Here is a 27,911-nt window from a genome sequence, read left to right on the forward strand (position 1 = left end):
TATCTGTGGGCTTGGGGTGCTGGGCTCTGAGCCCAGAAAGAGGAGCTGCCTGTAAGATTTGGGGCAGGCATAGGCAAACTCCGGTCCTCCAGATGTTTGGGACTAAAATTCCCATCATCCCTGACCACTGGTCCTGTTCGCTAGGGATGATGGGGATTGCAGTCCCAAACATCTGGAGGGCCAGAGTTTGCCTATGCCTGATTTGGGTATTTCCTGCCTATGCCCTCATCTGGTCAGGCGAAGTGATGGGAAGTTCTATCCAAAATGACGTGTGCTACTTTGTGTATACAGTGGTACCTTGGGTTAAGTACTTAATTCGTTCTGGAGGTCCGTTCTTAACCTGAAACTGTTCTTAACCTGAAGCACCACTTTAGCTAATGGGGCCTCCTGCTGCTGCTGCTCCGCCGGAGCACGATTTCTGTTCTCATCCTGAAGCAAAGTTCTTAACCTGAAGCACTATTTCTGGGTTAGCGGAGTCTGTAACCTGAAGCGTATGTAACCTGAAGCGTATGTAACCTGAGGTACCACTGTAAATAATATGTAAACACCTTCTGAGGGAGGCCGCTCCACTTATCAGAGCTGAGCTCACAGTCCTGCCTTACAAAAATCCTGTCCTAGTTTCCTCCAGAAGCTTTCTTCATTTCATCAGCCTACTTTACAGGGGGAAGGTGGAGGCTTTCTGTTGTTGCTATTGTTAAAACAACCGGCAGTCAGAATATTTTCTGATCTACCGGCAAGCATTCAGAGATTTACCTTCTGCCCACCCAAGTCAGCACTGATTATTTCTCCAGATTTTCCTCCAACATTTAAACAAGAGTTAGAGCGACTTACTCTCTCCAGGGATATAATCCTGATTCTCCCTGGGAAGATGCTTGGTCATACGAGGAACAAGAGCAACAGTGGCTCCATCGGGCACCTGTGAATGAAGGGGGAAACTGAGTTAGAAAGCACCGCGCATTCCTCTTTTCTCTCTATAGAATAAAAATGTCATCATGTCATCATGCAGCCCCTACTGGAGGATCCTGCAGCGGCTCATCACAATCTTGGATTTGTGTAAAGTCAGGGTGGGATAGGGGAGCAAAAGCAATGGCAGGATGCACAACCCAGAATCTTAAGTGGGAAAGGACCAAAAGGCCAGGAAGCCCAACCCCCTGCCGCAGAGTAGGACCTTTCTTTCACCAGATCCCAGAGGTCAAGAACAGGCCGAATCTGGAGAACCAGGGCGTTCCAAAAAAGGTCCTTAGGGGAAAAAACAGCTCAAGGCAACCCATGCACTGAGCCAAACCACCCACTGTAGAAGAAAGCCAAAGGCCAACAATAATTCTCCCTCACCTTGTAGTGTTGCAGTGTGTTGAGACGCTTCCAGTTGCCCTGGACAACAGAAGTCACGTCCTCATCGGAGAGGATGAGGTGCCCAGCCAGACCTGATCTCCACTCTAGCACCATCGGAAATGAGGGGGGAACAAAAATAAATAACCAGGTTGGAAAACAGCACAGAGCAGAGGCAAGCAGCTTAGAGATGGCTTGTGCCCAGATGGGGAGAGAGGAAGGAAGGAAGATCAACAGTAGGTGCAGCCCGATCCAGTTTTGTCCCCAACCTTCTCTTCCCTGCTTAGTTTTACAAGAACAACACTGAGACTAAAGAGGAGGAAGTTGGCAAGCAGAACCACCCTAGTAAGAATGCAGGCAGGTGGAAGCTGGAAGAAGGGAGACTAAAATTGGTCTGGCAGTGCTTCCTTTGCCCTAATGGACCAGACTTCACTGCGGCAGCTACAAACCCATAATGAGCACGGGGGCGGGAGACACTTCCTCTATGTATTATGTTCCCCACAGCAGGGACAGAAAACCTGTGGCCCTCTAGATTGCTGGACTCCAACTCCCATCAGCCTCAGTCGGCACAGCCAATGGTCAGGGATGATGGGAACTGAAGTGCAGCATCAGTTGGGTAGCCACAGGTTCCCTCCATCCCTGGTCCTGCAGCCAGATAGTCCATCTCCTTGGTACTTTGGGGTACCGTCCCACCATAATCGCTCTTTCCTCCACTGCCTGGGATTCTACTCACCCAAGTCAAGCGTGTCTGGGTCTGGCCGGTGGCAGTAAGGTGTCCCTTTGTAGACCTGGTCGAGAATCTTCTCCTTCACTTGGGTGATGGTGTCGCAATCCAGCCCCTTCACCAACACCCCCTGGGAGCCCTCTGGTCCTCCCACCGTGCTTCCAGTTTGCGCCACGGCTGTCAAGGTCTGCAAAAAAACAAGGCGGGCAAAGATGAGCTGACTCAGCGGCACTCCACTCGCCCACCTGTTTCTCGAGTTCCCAAATGCTGACTAAGTACTATAAAGATGAGTGGCGGTGCTGCTGTGGTGCAAAGGAAGACACCACAAAGAATTCTGGGAGCTGTAGTTTGTTAAGGGTGCTGAGAGTTGTTAGGAGTGTCGGAATCTCCACTCCGCCAAGCTGATAAAGCTCATCTTCCGGCCGAGTCCTTCGGAATCGCCCTCCCGACGGATAATTAACGACCTGAGCCTTTGATTAGGCCTCAGGCACGTTCCCCCATTCAGCAGAGTTTCCAAAGCAGCAGAAGTGAGATTTATAGCTACATGCTATGCTTTATTACTAAGCTACGCAGACAGCAAAGAAATATACACCCTCTCTCTATGAAAGCAGAAAGCAACTGAAACAAAGGAGCAGAGAAACCAGTACGTCACATCCGTCTCCCTTCTCCCGTGAGACTTCCAACAGTCTGGAAGGTCTCTGGAATGTAAACAGAGTCTTGTGACTCTAAGCAGCTGCTCAGTGGCAAACAGAAACTAACAAGGAGACCCCCCTATTCTACTCCCAGAGCTACAATTTTCTGATTGATTTAACAGTCCATCCCTCTTCCCAGGGAACTGCTGGAACTGTTAGCTCTGTGAAGGAAAAGGACAGAGGGTGAGAAGATGAGGTATGCATTTGGGTGGCCAGAGAAGCCAGTGTTTAGCTGAATGAGAGACTGTTTCTAGGTGGGCCTCTCTCCTGTGATAGGAATTTTATGATCTTAGATATATGGTAATGTTCATAACTGCATGTATATAGATCAGCACAGGAAGACCGACCTGAAGCCATTTTGATTCCTAAACTGAGCAAATGTTTTCTCTGCAAGGTCAAAGCGGAAAAGCCTCCCCATTGTCTTTTCCTTCACAAATCCTGTCTTAAGGGTATGTCTGTGTTTGAATAGGGTGTGAGCCTGTGACCTGGTCTAGGAACTAAGTATTTATCACTACAAAAGAATGGCCAGGCTCCCCAGGCAATCCAATCAAGTAACCTGCCAGACAGGAGATAAACAACAACAGGAGAAAACAATATTCAAATTTCTGTTTTAGACCGCCTTTTCTGTGATGTAGGTGTGATGTATCTGAGGGGTGGTCTTAGGTTACACCCCTTCTGTGATGTATGTATGATGCTTCTGGGGATGGTCTTGATCTACAGGCTGGGAATTTCAAAAGTCTTCATAAGGCCTTGCATGCCATTTTTCTGGGTTCCTCCTCTCTCCTGTCGGTGAGGGGAGCACCCTGTTGCAACAGATCAATAAAGATCAAGCTTACTAAGCTGCTTTGCTTCTCAATATTCTCTGGTTGGCCTCTGTTATTCTCTCCTACCAATAGGGAACCTATGTAAGGACTCTATATGGGCTCTTGGATACCCCATAAGGGAAAAGGGCAATTTTTGTTTACAACACTCCCCAGCAGGACTTTGGTTGCTCTCACCAGTGTGCGGTATTCCAGGTCTTCTCTGAGAAGGCGGTTGTCATTCAGGGTGTACTTCGCCTTTCCCGTCACCCAGTCCACTGGCCCTTTATCCACCTGGTGCTTTATGCCCCGGAAGAGCATATAGAGAGGCTCTCCAACAGAGTCCTAGCGGAGAAATGGAGAAAGGCCTCGTCAGACACAACACAGCAGCTCTGGGAGCTTCTACCTGCCATTCTGGGCCATCTCACTGCAGAAGCAGGTCAGGTGGGAACATCTAACCAAGCCAGGCTGAGTGGGTCAACTGGTGGGCTGAGACCAACCAGTGGGGCCCAGCTTCACCTAAAGTGGGTCACACCAGCAGCATTACACTGCTGAAATACAGGGTGGAAAAAATTAAGGAATTAATCCCAAAATGCACGTTTGGGTCTGAAAAAGTTGATTAGTGTTACCACTGAGCCACGGTTCCTCTTCAAAACGTTAAAAATAGCCAGGCCTTTGGCTGATTTGACATCCAATGTCCTTTCAAAATGTGTTGGGGAGGTGGTTTTTGTTCTTGTTTATTATGTATTTTGGGTTTTTTATACAGTGGTGTCTCGGGTTACAGACGCTTCAGGTTACAGACTCCACTAACCCAGAAATATTACCTCGGGTTAAGAACTTTGCTTCAGGACGAGAACAGAAATCGAGCGGCAGTGGCGTGGCAGCAGCAGGAGGCCCCATTAGCTAAAGTGGTACCTCAGGTTAAGAACAGTTTCAGGTTAAGAACAGACCTCCGAAACGAATTAAGTTCTTAACCCGAGGTACCACTATATTGTGATTTTATGCCATCACTGCCCCGAGACCTGCAGGTATAGGGCGTTATACAAATGTGGTGGGCTCGCAGGTCTGAGTAAAAGCCGATTTAGCCAGCAGCTGCCTTGAAAGCATCTTGGCTTCAGACTAGATGCTAGTGCCTTCAAAGGAGGGGTTGTGTCGATCCACATTTCACTATTCTGAAGGACAAATGTTCCTGGTGTGTCAAGATGGCCAACCTTTTCATGGCCTGGGCTTTAATGTGTTGGGTTCCAGGGTCACCTCTGACTCCTGTTCCCCTGCTCTTGCCACCTTTATCTTGGGAGAAAGTGACAACGGGTTCTTGGAGCTTTTGCTTCTCCCTGCACACCAAGAGATCCTGACAGCTGTCCCCAGCCTTATGGGGATGGGCAAGATTGAGTTACTCAGATAACAACAGCAGGCCAGCCACATAGGAAGTTGGCAGCATAGTGATCTCCTGACGCAGTTGGCCTCATATTCCCATCATCCCCCGACAGTTGGCCATGCTAGCTAGGGCTGATGGGAACTGTAGTCTGACACCAACTGGAGGGGGCCATTTTGGCTAGCTCTGTTCCAGCAGGACATGCAAGCTCCACCTTGACCTCCTCTCTCAATGGACAACTAGGAGCATGTCTTACTCTCACAAACGCATATAGGCAGATGGACATCCAGTTTGTCAGCAGCTTCTCCACCACCGTCTCTGTCCTGAAAGAGAACCCAAATTTGTTAGGCTTCTGTCAAGGGTGGATAAAAATCAGTGATTTTTTAAATGGATTTTTAAAATTTAAATTGGATTTTTTAAAATTTTAATCGGATTCTTTTTAATTTAAATTGGATTTTTAAAATAAAATGCTTTTGGAGGAAAAATCTTTCTAAACATATTTTTCTATTTCAGTTACATTATAGTCCAAAGGCTATTCATCAGGGAATAAGGATTTGTTTTAAGTTTTTCATGTGTGCTAAAACTCAGTAAGTTAGTTTTAAAAAGATTGTTTGACCACATCAGTTAACAAACATGGATAACATATGCTACAATGTTATTGTTTTAGTTAAATAAATTGCTTAAATTTTTATTGAGGAAATGATTATTTTTCTCCTTCCAATAAAGTACAGAAGAAAAGTTGTCCAAATTTAGAGTTAACTTATTAAACGCCACCATAATTTCAAAATTATTTTTCTATGTGCAACCGAATCAGTAACTTCTGATAGAGCTGTAAAAACTACTCTGAAAATTCATTATTCCAAAAACGAAACCTTCATCTGGTATATTAAGATTATACCAGCAAGAATGAGTCTTTCTGTAAAAAAATATTATTTAAATCATCTTACTGACTAGTGATTTAAATCGTGATTTAAATTGATTTCATTTAAATCAAATCCATCCTGCTTCTATCTCACAGCTCAAAAAAGACAGTAACACAGGGGTGCCCAAACTTTTTTCAAAGATCTGATGAATTGAACATGCGTGAGGGCCGACGAAAGTTGTTGAGCTTCTCTTAGGATTGAAGTTTACCCAAAAGTTGTTCACCTTTTTTTAGGATTTAACCCAGAAGTTGTTGAGCTTTTCTAAAAGGATTTTACCCCAGGACATATACTGCCACGGGAGCTGAATTAAATCGACCGACAGGCCAGATTATGCCCCTGGAACGGACTTTGGACATGCCTGTGCTCCCCACAGGGATATACTGGGCACTCAGTTTTTTCTAAAACATCTTGAAGTTGGGAGGTGGGGATGTCAACACCAGAAAAAAAGTGGCGGGCTTTCTCTCTCTCTCTCTCTCTCTCTCTCTCTCTCTCTCTCTCTCTCTCTCTCTCCCTCTCTCCTGCCCACCTTCGCAGCATCAGTTTGGGGTTCTTGGCGACGTACTGCTCCACCAGGTCGTTCAGGAGGGTCTTGAGGATGTCCGTGAAGTACTCGAGCTTCCCGTGCAGCGAGACCGTGAGAAGAGACGCGACGTAGGCCCGGTCCCTCGGGGAGAAAGTGCGCTGGATCTCCAAAGTGTGTATAAACTGGGCACATCGAGGGGGGGGACGGACAAAAACACAGAACTGTCGTTAGGAAACAATTGATTAGTTGGGGACGAGGTATTGGTTGATGGGTCGTCCTTTAGAGGTTGCTTTCCCATAAAAACAACAACCATGGAGATTAGCAGCTGGAAGGGGTTAAATTTAGAAAGGCCCCTGCCTTGAAGATTTACAAGAGGCGCGATTTTGGGAACCATGTCCGGCTCCTCCAACGTGGCAGCCATGAAGAAGGTCGTGCAGCAGCTGCGCCTCGAGGCCAGCGGGAGCCACGTGAAGTTTCCACAAGCTGCAGCTGACTTGAAGCCGTTTTGCCTGCAGAATGCACATTGTGACCCCCTACTAACGGGAGTTTCCTCAAGTACAAATCCTTTTAGGCTGCAGAAAGTGTGTTCATTTCTCTAACTTGTGTGACCTACGTGGACTCTTTTAATGATCTAAAAACCTTTCAGTCTGGTGAATATGGAAGCGAAAGAGAGTAACCTGGAACCTGTACAGAAATTTTGTGTAAAATGTGCCAACTTAGAACTAGTAAAAAGCAGAGACATCACCTTGCCAACAAAGGTCCGTATAGTTAAAGCTATGGTTTTCCCAGTAGTGATGTATGGAAGTGAGAGCTGGACCAGAAAGAAGGCTGATCGCCGAAGAATTGATGCTTTTGAATTCTGGTGCTGGAGGAGACTCTTGAGAGTCCCATGGACTGCAAGAAGATCAAACCGATCCATTCTTAAGGAAATCAGCCCTGAGTGCTCACTGGAAGGGCAGATTGTGAAGCTGAGGCTCCAATACTTTGGCCACCTCATGAGAAGGGAAGACTCCCTGGAAAAGACCCTGATGTGGGGAAAGATGGAGGGCACAAGGAGAAGGGGACGACAGAGGACGAGATGGTTGGACAGTGTGCTCAAAGCTACCAGCATGAGTCTGTGGGAGGCAGTGGAAGACAGGAGTGCCTGGTGTGCTCTGGTCCATGGGGTCACACCAAGAGTCGGACACGACTAAACAACTAAACAACAACAAAAAAGAACTAGTAATACTGCCACTGTTGTCAAACTTCTTACAATCTACCTCTCTAAACTTGTATGCTAGTTGCAATAACTTCTGTTATCATGATGGAATCAATTTTATATTCAAGCAATAAAGAGTTCATTAAAAAAAAAAAAGAGGCGTGATTTTTGCTTTACTTCAATACGAAAGCACCTGTTCCCGAAAACATACCTTGGTGAGAAAGAGCTTACTGTTGAGAAGGTTGGAGAGTTGCACCAAGCCTTGTTCGACCGTCTGCCTCCGGCATTCTGGCACGTCCAGGTCCCTTTGCAGCGGCGACTCGCGGTGGCCTGGGAAGAAGACACGCTCTGCGTAGGACTTGTAGTCCAAGAAGGGGATCCCGGTGCCAACCAAGTCGCTGGTGAGGTCCATCATCTCCGTCATGAGGTCTGCAATGAAAGAAAAAAACCCAGGTGATGAGGACGAGAGTGTGGGAAACAGGATATGAAAGGAAGCTTCCTTATATAATCTCAGACTATTGGTCCGTCCAGCCCAGTATTATCTATTCTGGTTGGCAGCTGCTCTCCAAGGTATCAGACAGAAGTCTCTTCAAGCCCTCCTGGGAGATGCCAGGAAATTCTGCATAGACGCTAACACACGGGTAGGCAAACTAAGGCCTGGGGGCCGGATCCGGCTCAATCGCCTTCTAAATCTGGCCCGCAGACAGTCCAGGAATCAGCCTTTTACATGAGTAGAATCAGCATTTTACATGAGTAGAATGTGTCCTTTTACAGTGGTGCCTCGCAAGACGAATGCCTCACAAGACGAAAGAGTTTTCTGTTTTTTAAGTCATTCCGCAAGACGAATTTCCCTATGGGCTTGCTTCGCAAGACGAAACGTCTTGCGAGTTCTTGCGAGTTTGTTTCCTTTTTCTTAAAGCCGCTAATAGCCGCTAAGCCACTAAGCCGCTAATAGCTGTGCTTTGCAAGACGAAAAAACCGCAAGACGAAGAGACTCGTGGAACGGATTAATTTCGTCTTGCGAGGCACCACTGTATTTAAAATGCATCTCTGGGTTATTTGTGGGGCATAGGAATTTGTTCATCCCCCCCCCCCCCAAATATAGTCCAGCCCCCCACAAGGTCTGAGGGACAGTGGACTGGCCCCCTGCTGAAAAAGTTTGCTGACCCCTGCTCTACCACTAAGCCTCCTCTACTACTAAAAATGCCCCTTTGTTTTTATTTTAATGGAGCTCCAGCTATTTCTTCTCGCATTGGGAAGGCCCTGTGAGATTCCCCCGCAGCCTTAAAAGTTCAAAGAGGAGAGCAGCCTACGCAGAAGGGATTCTTCTCTATTTCATGGGTTTGGCTGCCTAACATAACAGCATCATAATGAATAGATCAGCAATCCTGATGCGGCAAAAGAGGCAATTCACAGCATCGGCCTTGAAAGAAACCTGCATCGTGAGACTGAAGGAACGTTCTATCATATGTGGTGGGCCTGTAAAAGGGCAAAAGAGCACTGGGAAATAATCCATAATGAATTGGAAAAAATGTTTAAAAGTACTTTTCAAAAAAAAAAACAACCCACCCCAGAGTCCTTTTTGTTGGGGATAATTTAGACGGAAATTCCCAGGTGTCAAAAAAGGTTATTAATGCATGCCACTACTGCAGCCTGTGTTTTGTTAGCTAAAAAATGGAAATTGAGCAAAGTCCCAACCAAAGAAGAATGGCAACTTAAACTGATGGAATAAGGGCAGCTTGCGGACCTACGATATTCTATATGAGAACAAGAGAACAAGAAGAACATACGTTTAAAGAAGATTGGACAATGTCTATTGAAGATATGGAGGAAAATTGTGTTTATTTGAAAATGCGGGCAGCATTAAGATCAATTCAACGGTGTAAACAAGTTTTGATGGCTTGGTTTATATAAAATATGCAGGGATTTATGTTTTGTAAAATGAACCATGGAAAGAGAAGAAGGGAAGTCGTCGATATTTTAAGGTTGTTTAAATGAATGTCCCAAATTGTAAAACAGAAAATTTAATAAAAATTAGAGAAAGAAGAAGAAGGGAACTTGAATTCCCAGGGACAGATCAAGGGAGAAGCTCCTTCCTCTCCTCTTACCAGTGAATTCTTTTTTGCACCGGTCCCGGACACTCGTCTCTAGGTTTTCCAGCTGGATCTGAACTTTTTTGTAATCCCTCAGGGCCTGCTTGCTCTTCCTCCTGGAAAGAAAAACCATCACCATCATATGCCAAAGTCGATCCCTTCTACTCACAGCGTAGCTCTTTATTTCTGTGCAAGAGAATCACCCCAGGTTTTGCAACCACAAAACTGTGCAAAAAGGAAACAGCGAGCTGTGCAGCTAGGTTGATATTTTCATCCAAGCCTTTTTTTGACATTCTCAGACGCATCAGCAAAAAGGCTTTCAAATATCCCCCGTGCTAGGGTTGCTATATCTTGAAGAGCAAAAAAGAGGACAGCTGGAGCCGCTGCCAGCCCGAGCCAGGAAAAGAGGCACACAGGCCTGTTTCCCTGGCTCGGGCTGGCAGCTGCCACAGTGCAGAGCAGCCCAAGCCCCCAAAACCCAGACATTTCCTTTAAAATGGAAAATCCGCTTGGATGGGCATGTTGGTCTCCCAAAAGAGGACATGTCCGGGTTTTCCTGGACGTATGGCAACCCTACCCCCCATGCTGCACTTTGATGTCCCAGCAATTGAGGCTTCAAAGTGCAGCATCACCTGTTGTCATAGTGATGTCAGGTGACTGACCCTGATCACCTGTCTAAATTTGTCTGCCAGGAGTCGGGGAGATAAGGACCTGGCAGACAGAAAAACTTCCTCACTCCTGTCTTACAGGGTTGCTGTAAGGGATGCAACAAGATAATGAATGGGATGCACTTTGAAAGCTTCATCACTAGCTTGCCTGAACCTGGTGCCCTTCAGATATTTTGGACCACAACTCCCATCAGCCCCTGCCAAGTATGATCTCTGGTGTGGAAACAGGGAGGAAGAAACCTACAAAGTTCCCACTGCTCTAAGCAACTCTGAGCAGTTCCTGCTTCAGTGCCAATGTACTCTGTTCCCAGAAAGCAAATCTGTGTTGTTGTTTTTCCGCAAACAGAACAGGTCTCACAACCCAACTGGCTTCCCTCCCATGTAGACTGCAGTGCCTGGCTAGGCCTATGGAATATGGTCCTGCAGACAGGCCGGCAAGCACCCTCCCTCCTCCTCACCTGTAGATGAAGACGATGATGAGGACGATCAGAGCAACAAAGGAGGCGACAACCCCCAAGCCAATCTGGGCCTCTACAGGGAAGGTCAGCTGACTCTCTGTGTCATACTGCACGCGGCCCAGGCGGAATTGGTTGTTGCCCATTTGAACCTACAGGAGGACAAGAAGGTGGAAAACTGATTTCACGTGAAGGTGAGAAGGAGGCGCCTCCATTATTAATATTATTATTATTATTATTACTATTACTACTACTGAGGGACGCGGGTGGCGCTGTGGGTTAAACCACAGAGCCTAGGACTTGCCAATCAGAAGGTCAGCGGTTCGAATCCCCACGATGGGGTGAGCTCCCGTTGCTCGGTCCCTGCTCCTCCCAACCTAGCAGTTCGAAAGCACGTCAAAGTGCAAGTAGATAAATAGGTACCGCTCCGGCGGGAAGGTAAACTGCGTTTCCATGCGCTGCTCTGGTTCGCCAGAAGCGGCTTAGTCATGCTGGCCACATGACCTGTATGCCGGCTCCCTCGGCCAGTAAAGCGAGATGAGCGCCGCAACCCCAGAGTCGGCCACGAATGGACCTAATGGTCAGGGGTCCCTTTACCTTTACCTTTATTACTACTACTATTTCCATGATGTATGTGCCAATCATCTACCTACCTATCGTCTATCTATCATCTATCTACACGCATATATTTACTAAATTTGGGGGGGATTATAATAGTGGGTTGACACAATCTTTCAATATCGCACATAGTTCAGTCTGAACAAGGAAAACAAATGGAAGAAAAAACTAAAGGAAAGGATTTCTCATCACTGACCATTTTATCTTTTTCACGGGGTTCAGCAAATGATGCTGTTGGAGATGCTGAAGATATGGGCTGTATATTACTGCTGTAATAGTTTTTACTTTTTTGTGCTTTACCTAGCTGCAGTTTCTGAAACCTCAGTTCCTTCGTTAATGCATTAAAAAATAAATCAACCATCCCATGACAAATAAAATGCTTGTTGTTACTGCTATGCCTTCAGATAAGCATACCTTGTGGGCTAGCTTTTCAGACAGAGCCAAAAAAACAACCCCAGACCCTATTATACCAATACAGTGGTAGCTCTAATTGTGGACATGATCCGTTCCGGGGTGCCATTCGCACCCGAAAAGACTACATCTAGAGCGGCGCTTCTGCGCAAGTGCAGAGCACGATAGAGTGCTTCTGCGCATGCGCAAAGCATGCAAAATGCTTCTGCGTTTACACTTCCGGGTTTGCCGCGTTTGCAAGCCGAAAAGACGAAGCATGAACCTAATGCAACACGAGGTACAACTGTACAGTGGTACCTCAGGTTACATATGCTTCAGGTTACAGACTCCACTAACCCAGAAATAGTGCTTCAGGTTAAGAACTTTGCTTCAGGGTGAGAACAGAAATCGGGCTCCGGTGGCGCAGCAGCAGCAGGAGGCCCCATTAGCTAAAGTGGTGCTTCAGGTTAAGAACAGACCTCCGGAACGAATTAATTACTTAACCTGAGGTACCACTGTATTATAAAGTGGCCGTTTCTAAGTATTTCCTGCTTTTCCCCACCAGATGGACCCAGTGTCTCAGAAGACCAAAAATCTTCAAAACTTGCTGCCGGTGGCAAAGGAGAAACCATGGTGTGGTGTTGTTAGTTTGACCCTAATCTGGCACATTCTCCGTGCATGTAAGCAAGCATGCAAGGGTACATGAGGATGCATTGCTGAATCCTGCCCCCTCTGGTATTATCGTTTTCCACCCAGTTCTGAACCCTCCACACAAATTTAAGGGCAAAGGTCCGAAGTGGGGAGCCTCCATGATTCCTGCACAATTACAGAAACCTGACTGCGCAGCAGGAATCATAGAGTTAGAAGGGACCCTAAGGGTCATGTAGTCCAACCCGCTGCAGTGCAAGAGGAAAGTGGAGAGGTGGCTCCTCACTTCAGACCTTCGACCCTCAAGCTCCTGGAGGGCCGTACACAGAATAAAGAAGACCAGAAGAAGATGGGACTGCCAAGATGCTCCCCACCAGCTCCCTCTCATGCGATTGCTTACGTCCGGCTACAGCAAACAGCTGGATAGGGCTCCGCACAAATCAGCATGATTAGTGGCGTCAGTGAGGACCTTCTCTCGTGACTATCCCAAGAAGGTCCCCATCAGCTCTATCTCTGTTACTTTATGCCAGTGGTTTCCAAAGAGGTAAAGGTAAAAGGTAAAGGACCCCTGGACAGTTAAGTCCAGTCAAAGGCGACTATGGGGTTGTGGCGCTCATCTCGCTTTCAGGCCAAGGGAGCCGGCGTTTGTCCATAGACAGCTTTCTGGGTCATGTGGCCAGCAGGACTAAGCCGCTTCTGGCGCAACGGGACACGGTGACGGAAACCAGAGTGCATGGAAACAGTGTTTACCTTCCCGCTACAGTGGTACCTATTTATCTACTTGCATTGGTGTGCTTTTGAACTGCTAGGTTGGCAGGAGCTGGGGCAGAGCAATGGGAGCTCACCCCATCACGGGGATTCGAACCGCCGACCTTCTGATCGGCAAGCCTAAGGGGTCAGTGGTTTAGACCACAGCGCCACCCGCGTCCCAAAGAGGACCCGTTTCCAAAGAGGACGGTACTGCCAAGAGGTGAGGGGGTGGCAGGGGCCCCCTGGAGGTGTAAATGGGTCTCGGACTTTGAAAAGTCACTGGATCAAGCCCATCCATTTTTGCTGAATTAATTAAGCTAAATAATTTCAGGACAGGAGTGCCTGGCGTGCTCTGGTCCATGGGGTCATGAAGAGTCGGACACGACTAAACGACTAAACAACAACAACAAACAACAAAAATAATTTCAATTGGATTTCGAGTAAACTTGCAATTGATTGTTACTGTTTTGAATTCTATTGTGCTGTTATCATCCTTAGTGGGTCGTACAAACCTGAATAATGCATTTTATAGGTAGGGTCAGGGTCACAAGGGATGAGTTTATGGAACCAAGGGGGGCGGTGACCCAAAAATGTTTGGCAACCACTGCTTTATGCGATATCCCTGCAAACCTTTTTTTACTGACAAGATCCTCAGTCCACCACAGTATATTAGGGGAGTGACTGGCAAAGGGGTAGTAAAAGGGTAAAGGTACCCCTGCCCGTACGGGCCAGTCTTGACAGACTCTATGGTTGTGCGCTCATCTCACTTAAGAGGCCGGGAGCCAGCGCTGTCTGCAGACACTTCCGGGTCACGTGGCCAGCGTGACGAAGCTGCTCTGGCGAGCCAGCACCAGCGCAGCACACGGAAACGCCGTTTACCTTCCCGCTGGTAAGCGGTCCCTATTTATCTACTTGCACTTAGGGGTGCTTTTGAACTGCTGGGTGGGCAGGAGCTGGGACCGAAAGACGGGAGCTCACCCCGCCGCGGGGATTCGAACCGCCGACCATACGATCGGCAAGTCCTAGGCACTGAGGTTTTACCCACAGCGCCACCCGTGTCCCGGCAAAGGGGAGCTGGATAAAAATAGCCGTTCCTGCTCAGAAGCCACAACTCTTGGTATTAAACCTTCGTCAAATTTTGCTTCCAACTGCAATTGAAGAAGCAGCCCACAAAGCGATAGAGTACTATTCTTGCTAGGGTCTGCCACCATGATTTTATTTTATTTTACAGAATGTGCGTACCACTAATTGTATAGAAGGAGCAGGAGGAGGAGGAGGAGGAGAAGAAGAAGAAGAAGAAGAAGCAGCTCAAAGCAGTTTACATAAAATACACACATTAAAATGATAGGGAAAAGCCAGAAGCCTGAAAAAACAACAAGCTGACCTAAAAAAATCCAAAGGTAAGATATAAATAAAACCTGCATTTAAAATAAAATGATATACATTTATAAAATAAAATAACATATTAAGAGGCATGTCAACCTTATCTATCCAAGCGAACAAAAGGTTTTAAACAAATTTGGCTACAAGATGTGAAGCAGGCGAAAAGGGTCTCTGCTGTGGGGTTTTTTCTTCCAGTTTTGCTAATTGGCGGCTCCACAAGGCCCACTTTGAAGATAAGGGAGCCTTTGTTCTCAGACGGCCTGTTTCACCCTTCCTTCCCACAGCCTCTGTCAGAAGTAAATCCCACCCACCCACCTCAACTGCTTTTAATCCCATGAGGGAACAAATGAGCACCATTTATACCCGCTTTCTCCACCCCCAACAATTTCCCACAACGCCCCAAAACAGACTATTAATAACTACATTAAAAAAAAACACAACACAACTTTTTCCCAATGCACCCTCTTTTAGACCCACAAGAGTTCCTTACAGATGGAACTCTGAAGAAAATTATTTTTCCTTCCTTTCCTCAGTCCTGACCTATTGTGTTCTAATTCCCAGCCCTGCAATTCTTCCATCAGGCATTCCTTCCTTCGCCCACCAGGTTCCCTGCCCCCCCACCCCCTGGCCATCTTATCCAACTCTTCCCTTTCCCTCACAGTCCACCCCGCTCCCCATCCCGGTTCGAGTTCTTCCCATTGCCAATATCCACCCCTTACTGTGAACTCTGGCAAAGAGTCTGTGCCTTCCCGCTTGGCCCGGTGCAGAGGGGCCGGTTGCTCGGCGGGGGGTTCGCAATAGAGGTGGTTCTTCGTCAGGGTCTTGACCGAGCAGACGCCAACTCCGATCATGGCTTTCACCTCTTCTTTGGAGATGGCCAGGTCCAGGTTTTCCCCCTGGAGGAAAGAAACCGAGGCAGTCAGGTGAGGGCAAGCTGTTTTTGTCGCACAGCAGCCCAGTTTGCACGCAACGCTAAGCCAAGCCACGGTTTTGTGTTGATCTATATCGCCGTTTAGCTGACAACAGCGGCAGGACTGGAGAAATGAAGTGATGGTTTGGCTTAGGGTGTTGTTTGAACGCAGACTTGTGGTTTGTCTTGCTCCAGATAAACCATAGCCTGTAACTAAGGTTTGTTCTTCATTTATAGCTTGTGGCTGTTTATTATTTATATAAAGGTAAAGGTAAAGGGACCCCTGACCATTAGGTCCAGTCGTGGCCGACTCTGGGGTTGCGGCGCTCATCTCGCTTTATTGGCCGAGGGAGCCGGCGTACAGCTTCCAAGTCATGTGGCCAGCAGGACTAAGCCGCTTCTGGTGAACCAGAGCAGCGCACGGGAACGCCGTTTACCTTCCTGCCGAAGCGGTACCTATTTATCTACTTGCACTTTGACGTGCTTTCGAACTGCTAGGTTGGCAGGAGCAGGGACCGAGCAACGGGAGCTCACCCCGTCACAGGGATTTGAACCGCCGACCTTCTGACCGGCAAGTAATAGGCTCTGTGGTTTAACCCACAGTGCCACTGGCATCCCTATACGCCATTCATAAAAAAATACCAGAGTGGTTTACAACAATTGTACACGAAAGCATATGGTAAAAGCTATACGAAAAAGCTGAAGTCAGCTAACTATGAGGGGAGACAAACTATGAGCCCAGGTTTGGACAACACGCTATGCCAAACCATGGTTTAGCTCACAGCAGCAGGACTGGAAGAGCCAAGTGTCCACAGTCTCAACCCAGGAACCCCAACAGTTGCATTATAACATGTTTTGGCACTGCATGCAAACCGAGCCAATTTATTTTATATCAGTGCACGCCATAACACTGTCTAAATTAAATAGTGCTATTGTTAAGGGTTGTTACAGGCACAGATATAACTTTAAAGGTCTTGTGACTTACAAAGGACAGAGCTTTATATTTCGTGACACTGGTCCATTGGTCACACAGTATCGTCTACACTAACTGGTAGCAGTTCTCCAGGGTTTCAACAGGGGGTCTCCCACAATCCTACCTGGATATGGTGGGGATTGAAACTAGAACATTGGCTCCCAGTACGTTTCCGAGCACAATTCAAAGTGTTGGTGTTAACCTTTAAAGCCCTAAACGGTCTCGGCCCAGTATACCTGAAGGAGTGTCTCCACCCCCATCATTCTGCCCGGACACTGAGGTCCAGTTCCGAGGGCCTTCTGGTGGTTCCCTCACTGCGAGAAGCAAAGCTACAGGGAGCCAGGCAGAGGGGCCTTCTCAGTAGTGGCGCCCGCCCTGTGGAATGCCCTCCCATCAGATGTCAAAGAGATAAACAACTACCCAACATTTACAAGACACCTGAAGGCAGCCCTGTTCAGGGAAGTTTTTAATGTGTGACATTTTAATGTATTTTTAATCTTTTGTTGGAAGCCGCCCAAAGTGGCTGGGGAAACCCAGTCAGATGGGTGGGGTACAAATAAATTTATTATTATTATTATTATTATTATTATTATTATTATTATTATTATTATTATTAAACTTTCTGCATGCCAAGCAACTGCTCTATCACTAGCTATGACCCTTCCCCACCAAAAACAGTCTAGAGATTATGACTTCTGTTGGCATAACTGGGCGGGGGCTTTGGGTAGCATACATTAGGTAGGGCATTACAGAGGAAGGAATTCATACACCGCACTTTCTACCTGCTGCCTTTGCACAATGCCTAATGATCTTATGGAACTCACCGCCACAAGACACGGAGGTGGCTGCTGTCATGGATAGATTGCATAGGGGGATTAGATGGATACAGAATTATTATTATTTTTAAACTTTTTATTTATGCTTTTCATGTTTATACATTTCATTAGTTTTACAATCAATTTAGCATCTCAAAATTTGACTTCCTTCTCCCCTTTCCTGCGGTTCCTTAAACGTTTTATTTTAATACCTTCTGCGTATCCAAATTCATTTCACTCGCTCCTTTAATTATATGCTGCAAATATATACTCTTGTGTAACTGCAGGTTATTACAATAATCCTGCCAATGCTTTTAATCTGTTTACAATTTATCTGTAACTATTCAATACACCATTTCCATTCTTTTATAAAAAGTTTGTTATCTTGATTTCTTATTCTTCCGGTAAGTTTCGCCCATTTCTGCATATTCCATGAGGTTTCGTATAACAACGTTCTTGTATGCAGAGACGAATGCAGAATGAGACCTTTCTTAGGAGGGACTGAGCTACCTTGGAAGACAAGTTGTGGTCTATGGAGTACCCAAAATCTACAAGCAAGGGACAGTTGTATCTGCTCCCTGCATGGTGGGGCTGCCCCATTACCTCCACAGAGATGACGCTTCCAGGCTTGTGACGATAGGGCTTGGTGTGGTCGTCCATATTGAGGGGGTGCAGGACGGGGTCCACTTCGTAGGAGAAGCCGCTCGGATGCACAGCGTTGAAGTCGAAACTGAGGTTATCGAGGACAAACTCCAGCTTCACTTGCACGGAGGGAGAAAGCTGCTTAATGGCAGGCGTTTTGCACAGGATGAGGCTGGAGGAGTTGACCTCGCAGGGCTCTTCAAACTAGGATCGGAAATAAAGGAGAGTGAAAGGCTGGCCCCCCCTCTCTCCTAGACACCCCACTCCCATTCACAAGGACACCCCAGAGCAGAGGGAATCCCTGGAGTGGAGCTTGCTAAAAAAACATCTGCAGGATACTCTCTGTGGGAGACCTGGGGCGCATCCCTTGTCCAATTCCTCAAGACCAAAGCCAAAAGCCAGTCTACCTTTGAGGAAACCCAACTGCAAATCCCCCTTCAATCATCTGACTGGTCACTTTCAGAACAGGATGTGGGACTAGACAGGTCTTTGGCTTGATCCAGGTGAGGGTGTTTGTGTGTGTGTGTGTGTGTTTGTGTTCAGCCTTCAAGTTCAGTGGGTGAACTTGGGCCAGTCACGTTCTCTCTCTTCACAGGGCTGTTGTAAGAATAAACAATTTTTTCCCCCTGGGGGCGGGGAGAAGACATGTTTATGAAGATGGATGGTACTTAATTTTAATTAATTAAGTGGAAATACATTGCATGTATCTTTGTTCTTTTTTATCTTTTTCTCTTATTTTTTGTTTGTGTTTATTATTGTTAATCTTTTCTCTTTTTACTATGTTTATCTACTGAAAATAATAAATATTATTTGAAAAAAAGAAAAAATGTTCACCACCCCGAGGTCCTTAGAAGAAGGGTAGAATCCAAAGGAAATGAATAAGGCCTGTCCCCAAAACGCTTTGGTATTAAAAAGGGGGAAATCCAAAACACCACTAGGGCCTGAAATGAGAAGTGTATTGCAATAATACTAAATGGACCCATTTTCGCTACCCTTTAGTTTGCAAACTGAGGCAGCCGCAGATCCCTCACACCGGTAGCTTTGAACAGAACAACACATTGCCAAGCATTGCACTGGTAAACCTACTTGCTGGACGCTGCAGAGGGCATTCTCAGGGCATTCTGTATCCGGAATAATCCTGCGCCACCTGCCCAAGCCCCGGCGCCGGCGCTCCAGCGGAGAAACCGTGACGCGGATTTTGGGCCACTGCACAACATCGAGGTTGTGCCCACGAACTCGGATCTCTCTCCCACCACTGAAATACACAAACACACACGTTAGTGGCTACAACCAGTGCAGATCTGAGGGCCTGCAGCTTCAGGATTTGCCCTTTGAGGCAAATGCTGCGGCTCAGTGGAAAAGCCCCTGCTTTTCATTCAAAAGGTCCCAGTTTCAACATCTGGCATCTCCAGGTAGGGCAAAGGAAGATTCTTGCCTGAAAAGCTGGAGAGCCACTGCTGGCCAGAGTAGGCAATACTGAGCTGTATGGCCCATTGGTCTTACCTCTCTCTCCAAACCCACCAGCTTCCTGCAGCTGATCGCTTTCCTGATCACAGTGTGCTGTCAGGCAACTTTGGGAAGCTGACAGGCCTTGTAAGGTAAAAGGTAAAGGACCCCTGGATGGTTAAGTCCAGTCAAAGGCAACTATGAGGTTGCAGCGCTCATCTCGCTTTCCGGTGTTTGTCCACAGACAGCTTTTCGGGTCATGTGGCCGGCAGGACTAAACCACTTCTGGTGCAACGGGACACCGTGACGGGAAACCAGAGTGCACGGAAATGCCTTTTACCTTCCCACCACAGCGGTACCTATTTATCTACTTGCACCGGTGTGCTTTCGAACTGCTAGGTTGGTAGGAGCTGGGACAGAGCAACGGGAGCTCAACCCCATCACGTGTATTCGAACCATCAACCTTCCAACCAGCAAGCCCAAGAAGCTCAGTGGTTTGGACCACAGCGCTACCCATGTCCCTTGTAAGTTATCCTGTCTAAATACAGATTTCCAGAGCAGCAGCCATGTTAAGCCTGCACTACAGCCAAAACAACAGAGTCTCGTGACTCCTTTAAGCAGTCGTTCTCAAACTTTTTTCTCTGGGCCACACTTTCAGAATAAGAATTTGCTCTGAATATGTGCATTGGTAAGAAATACATTGGAAAACAAAAAGAAACGACTCCGAGCCGTGTTTGATTTATAATGTATAACACAACTGCTTTGTAATATGATCACGGGACATCCAGAAAGTATAAAATAACGCAACTACATAAGAACACGAATCATTCCCAAAATATAATATTGATCACCCTTGAATCTTGCCTCCCTCTCTTCCCTGTGGCACACCACACCCTTTGTGAACCACTGCCTTAGAGGCAAACAAATTCCCAAGCTTGCTGGTCTTTTAAACTGTGATGGCATTGATTCAACTGCTTTTGCATTTATCTGACCCATTTTCCTCTTCCTCCTCCCCCCTCCCACAAGGTGGGGGTAGCTGCCGAAGGCAAAGGAAGAGTGGTCTGATAATACCGAAGTGATGGAGGACCATTCCAGGTTGGTGGAGCGAGAAACCAAGCGGTCAAAGTCTCAATATTTTTTTTTTAAAATTAAATTTAAAAAAACCGCCTTACAAACTTGTCTTGGCGGGGACGGAGAAGTCATTTACCTCTGGAAACTCTTGGCTGGTTCTGCATACGTGATGTTGGGGTCCAGGGTGTATTTGAAGCGGGGGTGCTCCAAACTCCGTTCCTGATCCCCGTACTTGATTGTGACGTTGAGTTCCACAGATGCGTTGCTGGCGCTAGTCAGGCACTGAAGCTCCTTCTCTTGTACTTCAGAATGACTTGTGGGGGCGAGAGAGAGAAAGAGAAAAGGGCCTGGTTTCAATTTAAATATCGTATAAATATATTCAGCCACTCGCCTAGAAAATCTGTTCTAAACTAGTGCCCTTCAGCCTTGGGTTCCCAGGAACTGTTGGACTACAACTGCCATTGTTCCTGACAGCATCGGGCTAAGCTGCGGTTGGGGATGATGGGAGTTGTAGTCCCTTGCTAGTTGTTGTTGTTGTTTTGCCTAGGCCTCAGCCTCCAAACTATCAGGCCCCACCCAAAGGAGGTGAGGAGGGCATCCGATGATCTGACCTGGTGAAAGGCCTCTTCCTTATTTCTCCAGAAATATGTTGCTATCTGGCTAGTAATGACAGGAAAATTGCTGCTTTCTTCCTCATTCCTGAGCAGGTAGAAATACAGTGGTACCTCAGGTTAAGTACTTAATTCGTTCCGGAGGCCCGTACTTAACCTGAAACTGTTCTTAACCTGAAGCACCACTTTAGCTAATGGGGCCTCCTGCTGCTGCCGCACCGCCGGAGCCCGATTTCTGTTCTCATCCTGAAGCAAAGTTCTTAGCCTGAAGCACTATTTCTGGGTTAGCGGAGTCTGTAACCTGAAGTGTATGCAACCTGAAGCATATGTAACCTGAGGTACCACTGTATACCTGTTTTTCCTTGTTAAGAGGGCAATGTTACCTTAAAACAGGGATGGAGAACTTGTGACCCTTCCAGAACCTGTTGGATTTCCCAGCAGAAGCAGCCCATATGGCCAATGGAAGCCAACATCTAAGGAGGCCGCAGGTTCCCCAAATCTACCTTGGAACTATTCTGAAAATGCTGACCCAAAGCAAACTCTGGCTTATGACAGAAGGTCCCCATGGCTCATAGCTGTTAACTTACAGATTTGAAAATAAGGGACCAGCTGCCTCAAAAACAAGGGATTAGCAGCCAAAATAAGGGATTTTCCAGGCACAGGTATGTTCAACTTCTGAGCCCCTCCGAGCCAAAGGCAGAAAGCCCAGCCAGCAGCCAAACGAAGCCTGAAGCCTCAAGGAAAACCGCCGTCACCTCTCCGCTGGGAAGCACTGAGAAAAGGCGAGTCCCCAGGCAATGCAGCCGATTTAATCAGCATAAGGCATGCAAGCTCCACCCCCCAGTCGTTCTTAGACTCCTTATTGGGTGAGCAACGCAGCCAAGCAACACAGTTGGAGCCTCCCTCCTCCCTGGCCGGCAGGGAGGGAGGGAGAGGAGCTGCTTCCTTTGAAACCCGGGAAATTTAAGGGACATCATCAATCCGGAACAGCAGCAGGACACAGCGCTGGGATAAGGGACTGTCCCGCCAAATAAGGGACGCTTGACAGCTATGCCATGGCTTACAATGCCCCTACAACCTAGAAAAACTTGTCAGGGGCTATGTCCCAATAATCCAAATCAATGACCACTCTGAGCCAACAGCCTGGGGGGAGGGTGTTGGAGCAGCAGCCTGCTGCCCGGCGCCATTTCTTACATATAGCAGGGGAAGCGTCCGACCAGAATGCTGATTTTGCTGGGGTTGCCAGTCAGCAGCTTGGATCCCGTCAGTGTGAGGCAGGTTCCTCCAGCCTTGGGGCCTCGTGTTGGGTAAATGGACTTCAGCTCTGGGTTCTGAGCAAAAGGGAGAGGAAGGAAAGAAGGAACAATCAGCCAAAGGAATTCAAGAGGCAGGGAACAACACTCCTGGCTTGGGCTGCACATCGCAGGAGAGCGCAAGGAGGAGGCTCAATGGCCCATCTTGTCCAGCGTCCCGTTGGCGCCTCTGGGAAGCCAGCAAGCAAGACCCGATCACAAGAGCAGTTCTCCCCACCAGAGATTCCCAGAAACGGGTTTTCAGAGGCCTCTGACAGCGGAGGCAGAACATAGCCATTGTTTCTAGCAGCCACGGAGAGCCTTCTCTTATAGAAATGTGAAGAGGAGCCCGGCTAGATGAGGCTGTGTCCCCTTCAGACCGGTGGCATTTTTTAACACTGCCGAAAAAGGATGACTTTGGGCATATGCTTGCAGCCCCTTAGCTGCTTATGCAACTTGCTGCTCAGGAAACAAAAACTTTTCTGGCAACCATTTCTGGGAAAATACGGAGGGGCAGGTTCTCAGGGGCTGGTGGCAAAGCCATCTATTTGTAAGGGCCACGGGTGGGAAAAAGAAGCCATGGGGAATCTCAGGCCATGGGCCTAGTGTGGTCCTCCAGGCCTCTCTATCTAGCACTCAGGACTCTCCCCCAGGCTAACTGCCTAGCCAGCCTTTGCTCTGCACCCTCCTCAAGTGTCTCTTGCCTGCCTAAAATGTGCCCTTGATGGTCCCTTTCCATGGGTAAACTAATATTTACTGATCCACTCACTTTTGCTTCTGGCCCCACTCACCGCTGGCATGTGGCCCCTTGGGGGGTAGCCTGGAAAGGAATGCAGCCCTCAAGCTGAAAAATGCTACCTGCTCCTGATGTGGCTGCTCTACGCAACCAGGGTGTTCTGTGCACAAAGGCACTCCTATTTACATTCAAAGTGTTGGTGCTGACCTTTAGAGCCCTAAACGGCCTTGGCCCAATATACCTGAAGGAACGTCTCCACCCCCATCGTTCTGCCCGGACACGGAGGTCCAGCTCCGAGGGCCTTCTGGAGGTTCCCTCACTGCGAGAAGTGAGGTTACGGGGAACCAGGCAGAGGGCCTTCTCGGTAGTGGCACCTGCCCTGTGGAACGCCCTTCCAGATGTCAAGGAAATAAACAACTATCTGACTTTTAGAAGACATCTGAAGGCAGCCCTGTTTAGGGAAGCTTTTAATGCTTGATGTTTTATTGTGTTTTTAATATTCTGTTGGGAGCCGCCTGGAGTGGCTGGGGAAACTCAGCCAGATGGGTGGGTTATGAATAAATCATCATCATCATCATTACATGCCCCATGCAATGTGTTGCTGACGCCAGAGCTAGCAGAGCATGGTCCCTCTCCCTAATCATGTTTACTGTATGTGTGGAGCATGCATGAATAGGACCACGATGTCTCACTGCATCATGGGTTTCCTGGTTCCTGCAAGCGGTACTGGGGAAACGTGCAGCATGTCGGCATCACAACATACTGGATTTTTCTGGGTATAAGACTAGGTTTTTCCCCTAAGAAAATAATGTCAAAAATCTGGGTGGCATCTTATACACGGATACATCTCCCCCCATTTTCTTAAATCGGAGTCCCCCCAAAATAGGAGGCGTCTTATACATGGGGGAGTCTTACAGTCAGAAAAATATGGTATATATTCCTTCGCTATTATGGGGAGAAGAAGAGGAGGAGTTTGGATTTGATATCCCGCTTTATCACTACCCGAAAGAGTCTCAAAGCGGCTAACATTCTCCTTTCCCTTCCTCCCCCACAACAAACACTCTGTGAGCTGAGTGGGGCTGAGAGACTTCAGAGAAGTGTGACTAGCCCAAGATCACCCAGCAGCTGCATGTGGAGGAGTGGGGAATCGAACCCAGTTCACCAGATTACAAGTCCACCACTCTTAACCACTACACCACACTGGGAGGAGAGACTTCCTCTTTTTATCTGGCAGGCCACGTGCGTTCTTGCAACCAGACAGCTCTAGCCTGGGAGTTGCTGTCCAGAGACAGGGGCCCCCTTACCTGGTAAGTAAACACATGTCCAGAAACTCCCTGTCCTCCTCCGGGAACCTCCACGACCACGTGCCCAGACCTCTCCACGCCGCTTCCGCCCGTGGTGCACACGATACTGCAGGACAAGGGCAGAAGAGAGGATGGAGAAGAATCCCCCACCAAGGTGCACCACATGGGCTGCTCTAAACCTGAGTTAATGAGAGGGGGGGCACTTTTAGCTCTCGGCCTGAACAGTCGCGGCGCCAAATGATTTCCCCCGCTTCCTCTGCTCTACGTGGCTTGGCCCGTTCGCGTGAGCCACCTGGGAGAGAGTGAGCTGTGCAAAGCACTTTTCTGCAGCGCCAACAGACGGTGGTAAGGGACATGGGTGGCGCTGTGGGTTAAACCACAGAGCCTAGGACTTGCTGATCAGAAGGACGGCGGTTCAGATCCCTGCAACGGGGTGAGCTCCCGTTGCTCGGTCCCTGCTCCTGCCAACCTAGCAGTTCGAAAGCACATCAAAGTGCAAGTAGATAAATAGGTACCGCTCCGGCGGGAAGGTAAACGGCGTTTCCGTGCACTGCTCTGGTTCGCCAGAAGAGGCTTAGTCATGCTGGCCACTTGACCCGGAAGCTGTACGCCAGCTCCCTCGGCCAGTAAAGTGAGATGAGCGCCGCAACCCCAGAGTCGGTCACGACTGGACCTAATTGTCAGGGGTCCCTTTACCTTTACCTAACAGACGGTGGTACAGATCGCACAAGGTTGCTGTTTGGTTATGGGGATTTTTTTGGGGGGGTGGCATTCCTGATGCACAGTGACTTGTCTCTGGGCACCTACCAGTTCCGTCATTCTATGTACTGCTTTTCATCAACCTCATTTTCGGTCTAGAGGAAGCACTTCAGGCAAGTTCCTTTATTATCCCTTTCCTCTTGGGCCCCTCAGACAGACACCAGCTTAGGAGACGGCTCAGAGTCAACACAGAACAGAATCCTTGCACTCTGCATGGCAGATGGGCATGATCAGAGCTGATGTCTCCACTGCGTCAAGATCAGAACGGACCAGAACCATGCCACACTGTTAATGTTCAATAAGACGCACCTGCCAACCCTATAAACCAGTGTATCAAATTCCAACAGAAGTACAGTGGTAGCTCAGGTTAAGCACTTAATTCGTTCTGGAGGTCCGTACTTAACCTGAAACTGTTCTTAACCTGAAGCACCACTTTAGCTAATGGGGCCTCCTGCTGCCGCCGCACCGCCAGAGCACGATTTCTGTTCTCATCCTGAAGCAAAGTTCTTAACCTGAGGTAATATTTCTGGGTTAGTGGAGTCTGTAACCTGAAGCGTATGTAACCCGAGGTACTACTGTAACTCATAAAGTTCAACAAGCGAACAAAGCAGACGACCCAGTGGATCAGATCATTCTCTAGTCAGTTCATGCATCAGGTCCATCTGTGTAATATTGTCTATTCCACCTGTCTGTTCATGAAGTCCAAACAATCTACGTGATAGGTTAGACCAGGGGTCTGCAACCCGCGGCTCCGGAGCCGCATGTGGCTCTTTTACACCTTTGCCGCGGCTCCGGGGCGGATACTAGCGAGGGGAGGAGGCGCATTGTGCGCCCCGACACTCCCCACTGTGGCGGGCGCTGTACTGGCTGTGACGTCGCATGGGGGCGGTGCGTGCGTTAGTCACGCGCCGTCCCGACGTCACCTTCCCGCCCACTGTCAGATCGGAGGGCAGCGGCGCGCATGCTTTAAATGTCGCAATGGTTTTGCGGCTCCCAGGTTTTTTTTTCCTTCGGAAACGGGTCCAAGTGGCTCCTTTTGTCTTAAAGGTTGCAGACCCCTGGGTTAGACAGTCTCGTTAGACACTGTGAAAGGATTTTGGAGAACTGTAACAACCTTTCATGTGGATTGTTTGGATTTTATGAACAGACAGGTGGAATAGACACCATTACACGGATGGACCTGATGCATGAACTGTCTAGAGAATGATCTGATCCACTGGGTTGGTCTTCTGTTTTGTTTGTTTATTGAACTTCATGAATTACTTCTGTTGAAATTTGATACAGTGAATAGTATACCTTATTTATCTAAGAACACAGCTGGTTACGCCTCGTGTGTTTATTGAGGATGCTTTACGTGACCATAGGTTTGTTTGTTGTTTTGTTAACCCTATAAACCAGGCATGTCCAAAGTCCGTTTTGGGGGCCTAATTCGGCCCCCCGGCAGTTTATTTATTGGGGTAAAATCGTAAAATGCTCAACAATTTAAACTCTAAAAAAAAGCTGAACATCTTCAATCCTTAAAAAAAAGGTGAACAACATTGGGGGGAAATCCTAAAAAAAGCTGAACAACTTTGGTCGGCCCTCACGGATGTCCACTTCATCAAATCTGGCCCTCTTTGAGAAAAGTTTGGTCACCCCTGCTAAACCTCCCTCCCTCTTTGTCCCTTTAGTAGCTAACAGTGTCAACTATCAAGGTTTCTCCACTAAGTTTTTTTTTTTGCAGATTTCTTTCTCCGAAATGCAACTTCAGGAACAGGAGATTAGGAGGCAGGCAAATCAACGGGGAGTGAATCGCAGGATAATCGGGTGTCAACCTTGCCCAATGAACATGGCACAAGGCAGCGCTACTATTACTCTTATTAATAGTAATAATTGAATTTGTTACTCGTTTTCTCTCGCCCAAGGCAACCCGAAGCAACTTACAACAACCCAACCAAGAGTGCTGAGAGTAATTTGGTAGTTCTGCCCCCTTATTGGCCAGAAGGCATTAGAAGGCTGCCCGAAAGCTTGCCCTAAGGTGGGGATTGGGGTTTCTTTATGGTATATATCTTACACTTCCTGGAACCTGTCAGTTCCTGTTTCCTTCCCACCCAACACCCGTCCTGCAGTCTTTTAGCCTGCCTTTCCTCTCTGGGACTGATCCTCGGAAGAAGCCGCTTGTGCCAAAGCTACCATTCGATGCCAACACAGTGGAATTAGAAGGATCTGGCTGAAAGAGAGAGCACTTTCTTTCCCAAAGCCCTGCCATCTTTTTTTAAAGAGGGGGGGGGAATGGAAATTTCCACCTGTTGCTGCCTAGGTCATGATGGAGAGCCAAGTATCAGCTCCCTCCTGTGAACCCCTGGGAAAGCCACTTACCTGCTGGAGATCTCGTACACCAGAGCATCGACCTCGCAGGGGATTCCGGCCACGGTGACTCTCCCAGCAATGTCCTGGTGCTTCTGACCAAGGTTTGAGCCGGTGATGGTGATTCTGGTACCTCCTTCAACCAGCCCAGTTAAGGGATAAACCTGAGAAGGACAGAGTGAAAACCACCCATGTCAAATTAAGAGCCAGGGGGAATGCAGATGTTTCTGGTGCCAGGTTAAAAAAAATAAATTAACCTCCATAGGGAAGGGAATCTTAAAACTAGGGAGCTTTCAAACCAAAAGGCCCTGCCTCGTGTTCCCACTAATTAAACCTCTTTTGGTGGTGCAGCGCATAACAAGACCTTGGCAAATGATACCAGGCTCTCGTGTTAACATTTCTATCGCCAGCTTTTCAGGACTCAAACGTTAATGCTT

At 47.8% G+C, this 27,911-nt stretch overlaps 1 protein-coding gene and 1 pseudogene across 2 annotated transcripts in view; one reads left to right on the plus strand and one right to left on the minus strand.

Moving 5' to 3' along the window:
* The window catches only part of PLXNB1 (plexin B1), a 138,800-nt gene that overhangs the window by 10,279 nt on the left and 100,610 nt on the right, over window positions 1–27,911 (minus strand). For both annotated transcript variants that reach the window (XM_028719730.2, XM_077920185.1), the window contains exons 17-32: window positions 27,487–27,638; window positions 24,370–24,475; window positions 22,232–22,368; window positions 20,563–20,739; window positions 18,996–19,164; window positions 17,871–18,113; window positions 15,289–15,465; window positions 10,784–10,932; window positions 9,673–9,773; window positions 7,776–7,993; window positions 6,370–6,548; window positions 5,177–5,243; window positions 3,744–3,890; window positions 2,063–2,240; window positions 1,333–1,436; window positions 832–916 (exon numbers count right to left, since the gene is read on the minus strand). In XM_028719730.2, coding sequence (XP_028575563.2) covers window positions 832–916; window positions 1,333–1,436; window positions 2,063–2,240; window positions 3,744–3,890; window positions 5,177–5,243; window positions 6,370–6,548; window positions 7,776–7,993; window positions 9,673–9,773; window positions 10,784–10,932; window positions 15,289–15,465; window positions 17,871–18,113; window positions 18,996–19,164; window positions 20,563–20,739; window positions 22,232–22,368; window positions 24,370–24,475; window positions 27,487–27,638 — 2,389 coding nt within the window. The remainder of the gene's footprint in view (window positions 1–831; window positions 917–1,332; window positions 1,437–2,062; window positions 2,241–3,743; window positions 3,891–5,176; window positions 5,244–6,369; window positions 6,549–7,775; window positions 7,994–9,672; window positions 9,774–10,783; window positions 10,933–15,288; window positions 15,466–17,870; window positions 18,114–18,995; window positions 19,165–20,562; window positions 20,740–22,231; window positions 22,369–24,369; window positions 24,476–27,486; window positions 27,639–27,911) is intronic.
* On the plus strand, window positions 6,758–7,013 carry LOC144325858 (guanine nucleotide-binding protein G(I)/G(S)/G(O) subunit gamma-5 pseudogene; annotated as a pseudogene).

The sequence above is a fragment of the Podarcis muralis genome, chromosome 2 (genome assembly GCF_964188315.1).
Source record: "Podarcis muralis chromosome 2, rPodMur119.hap1.1, whole genome shotgun sequence".
Classification (NCBI taxonomy): domain Eukaryota; kingdom Metazoa; phylum Chordata; class Lepidosauria; order Squamata; family Lacertidae; genus Podarcis; species Podarcis muralis.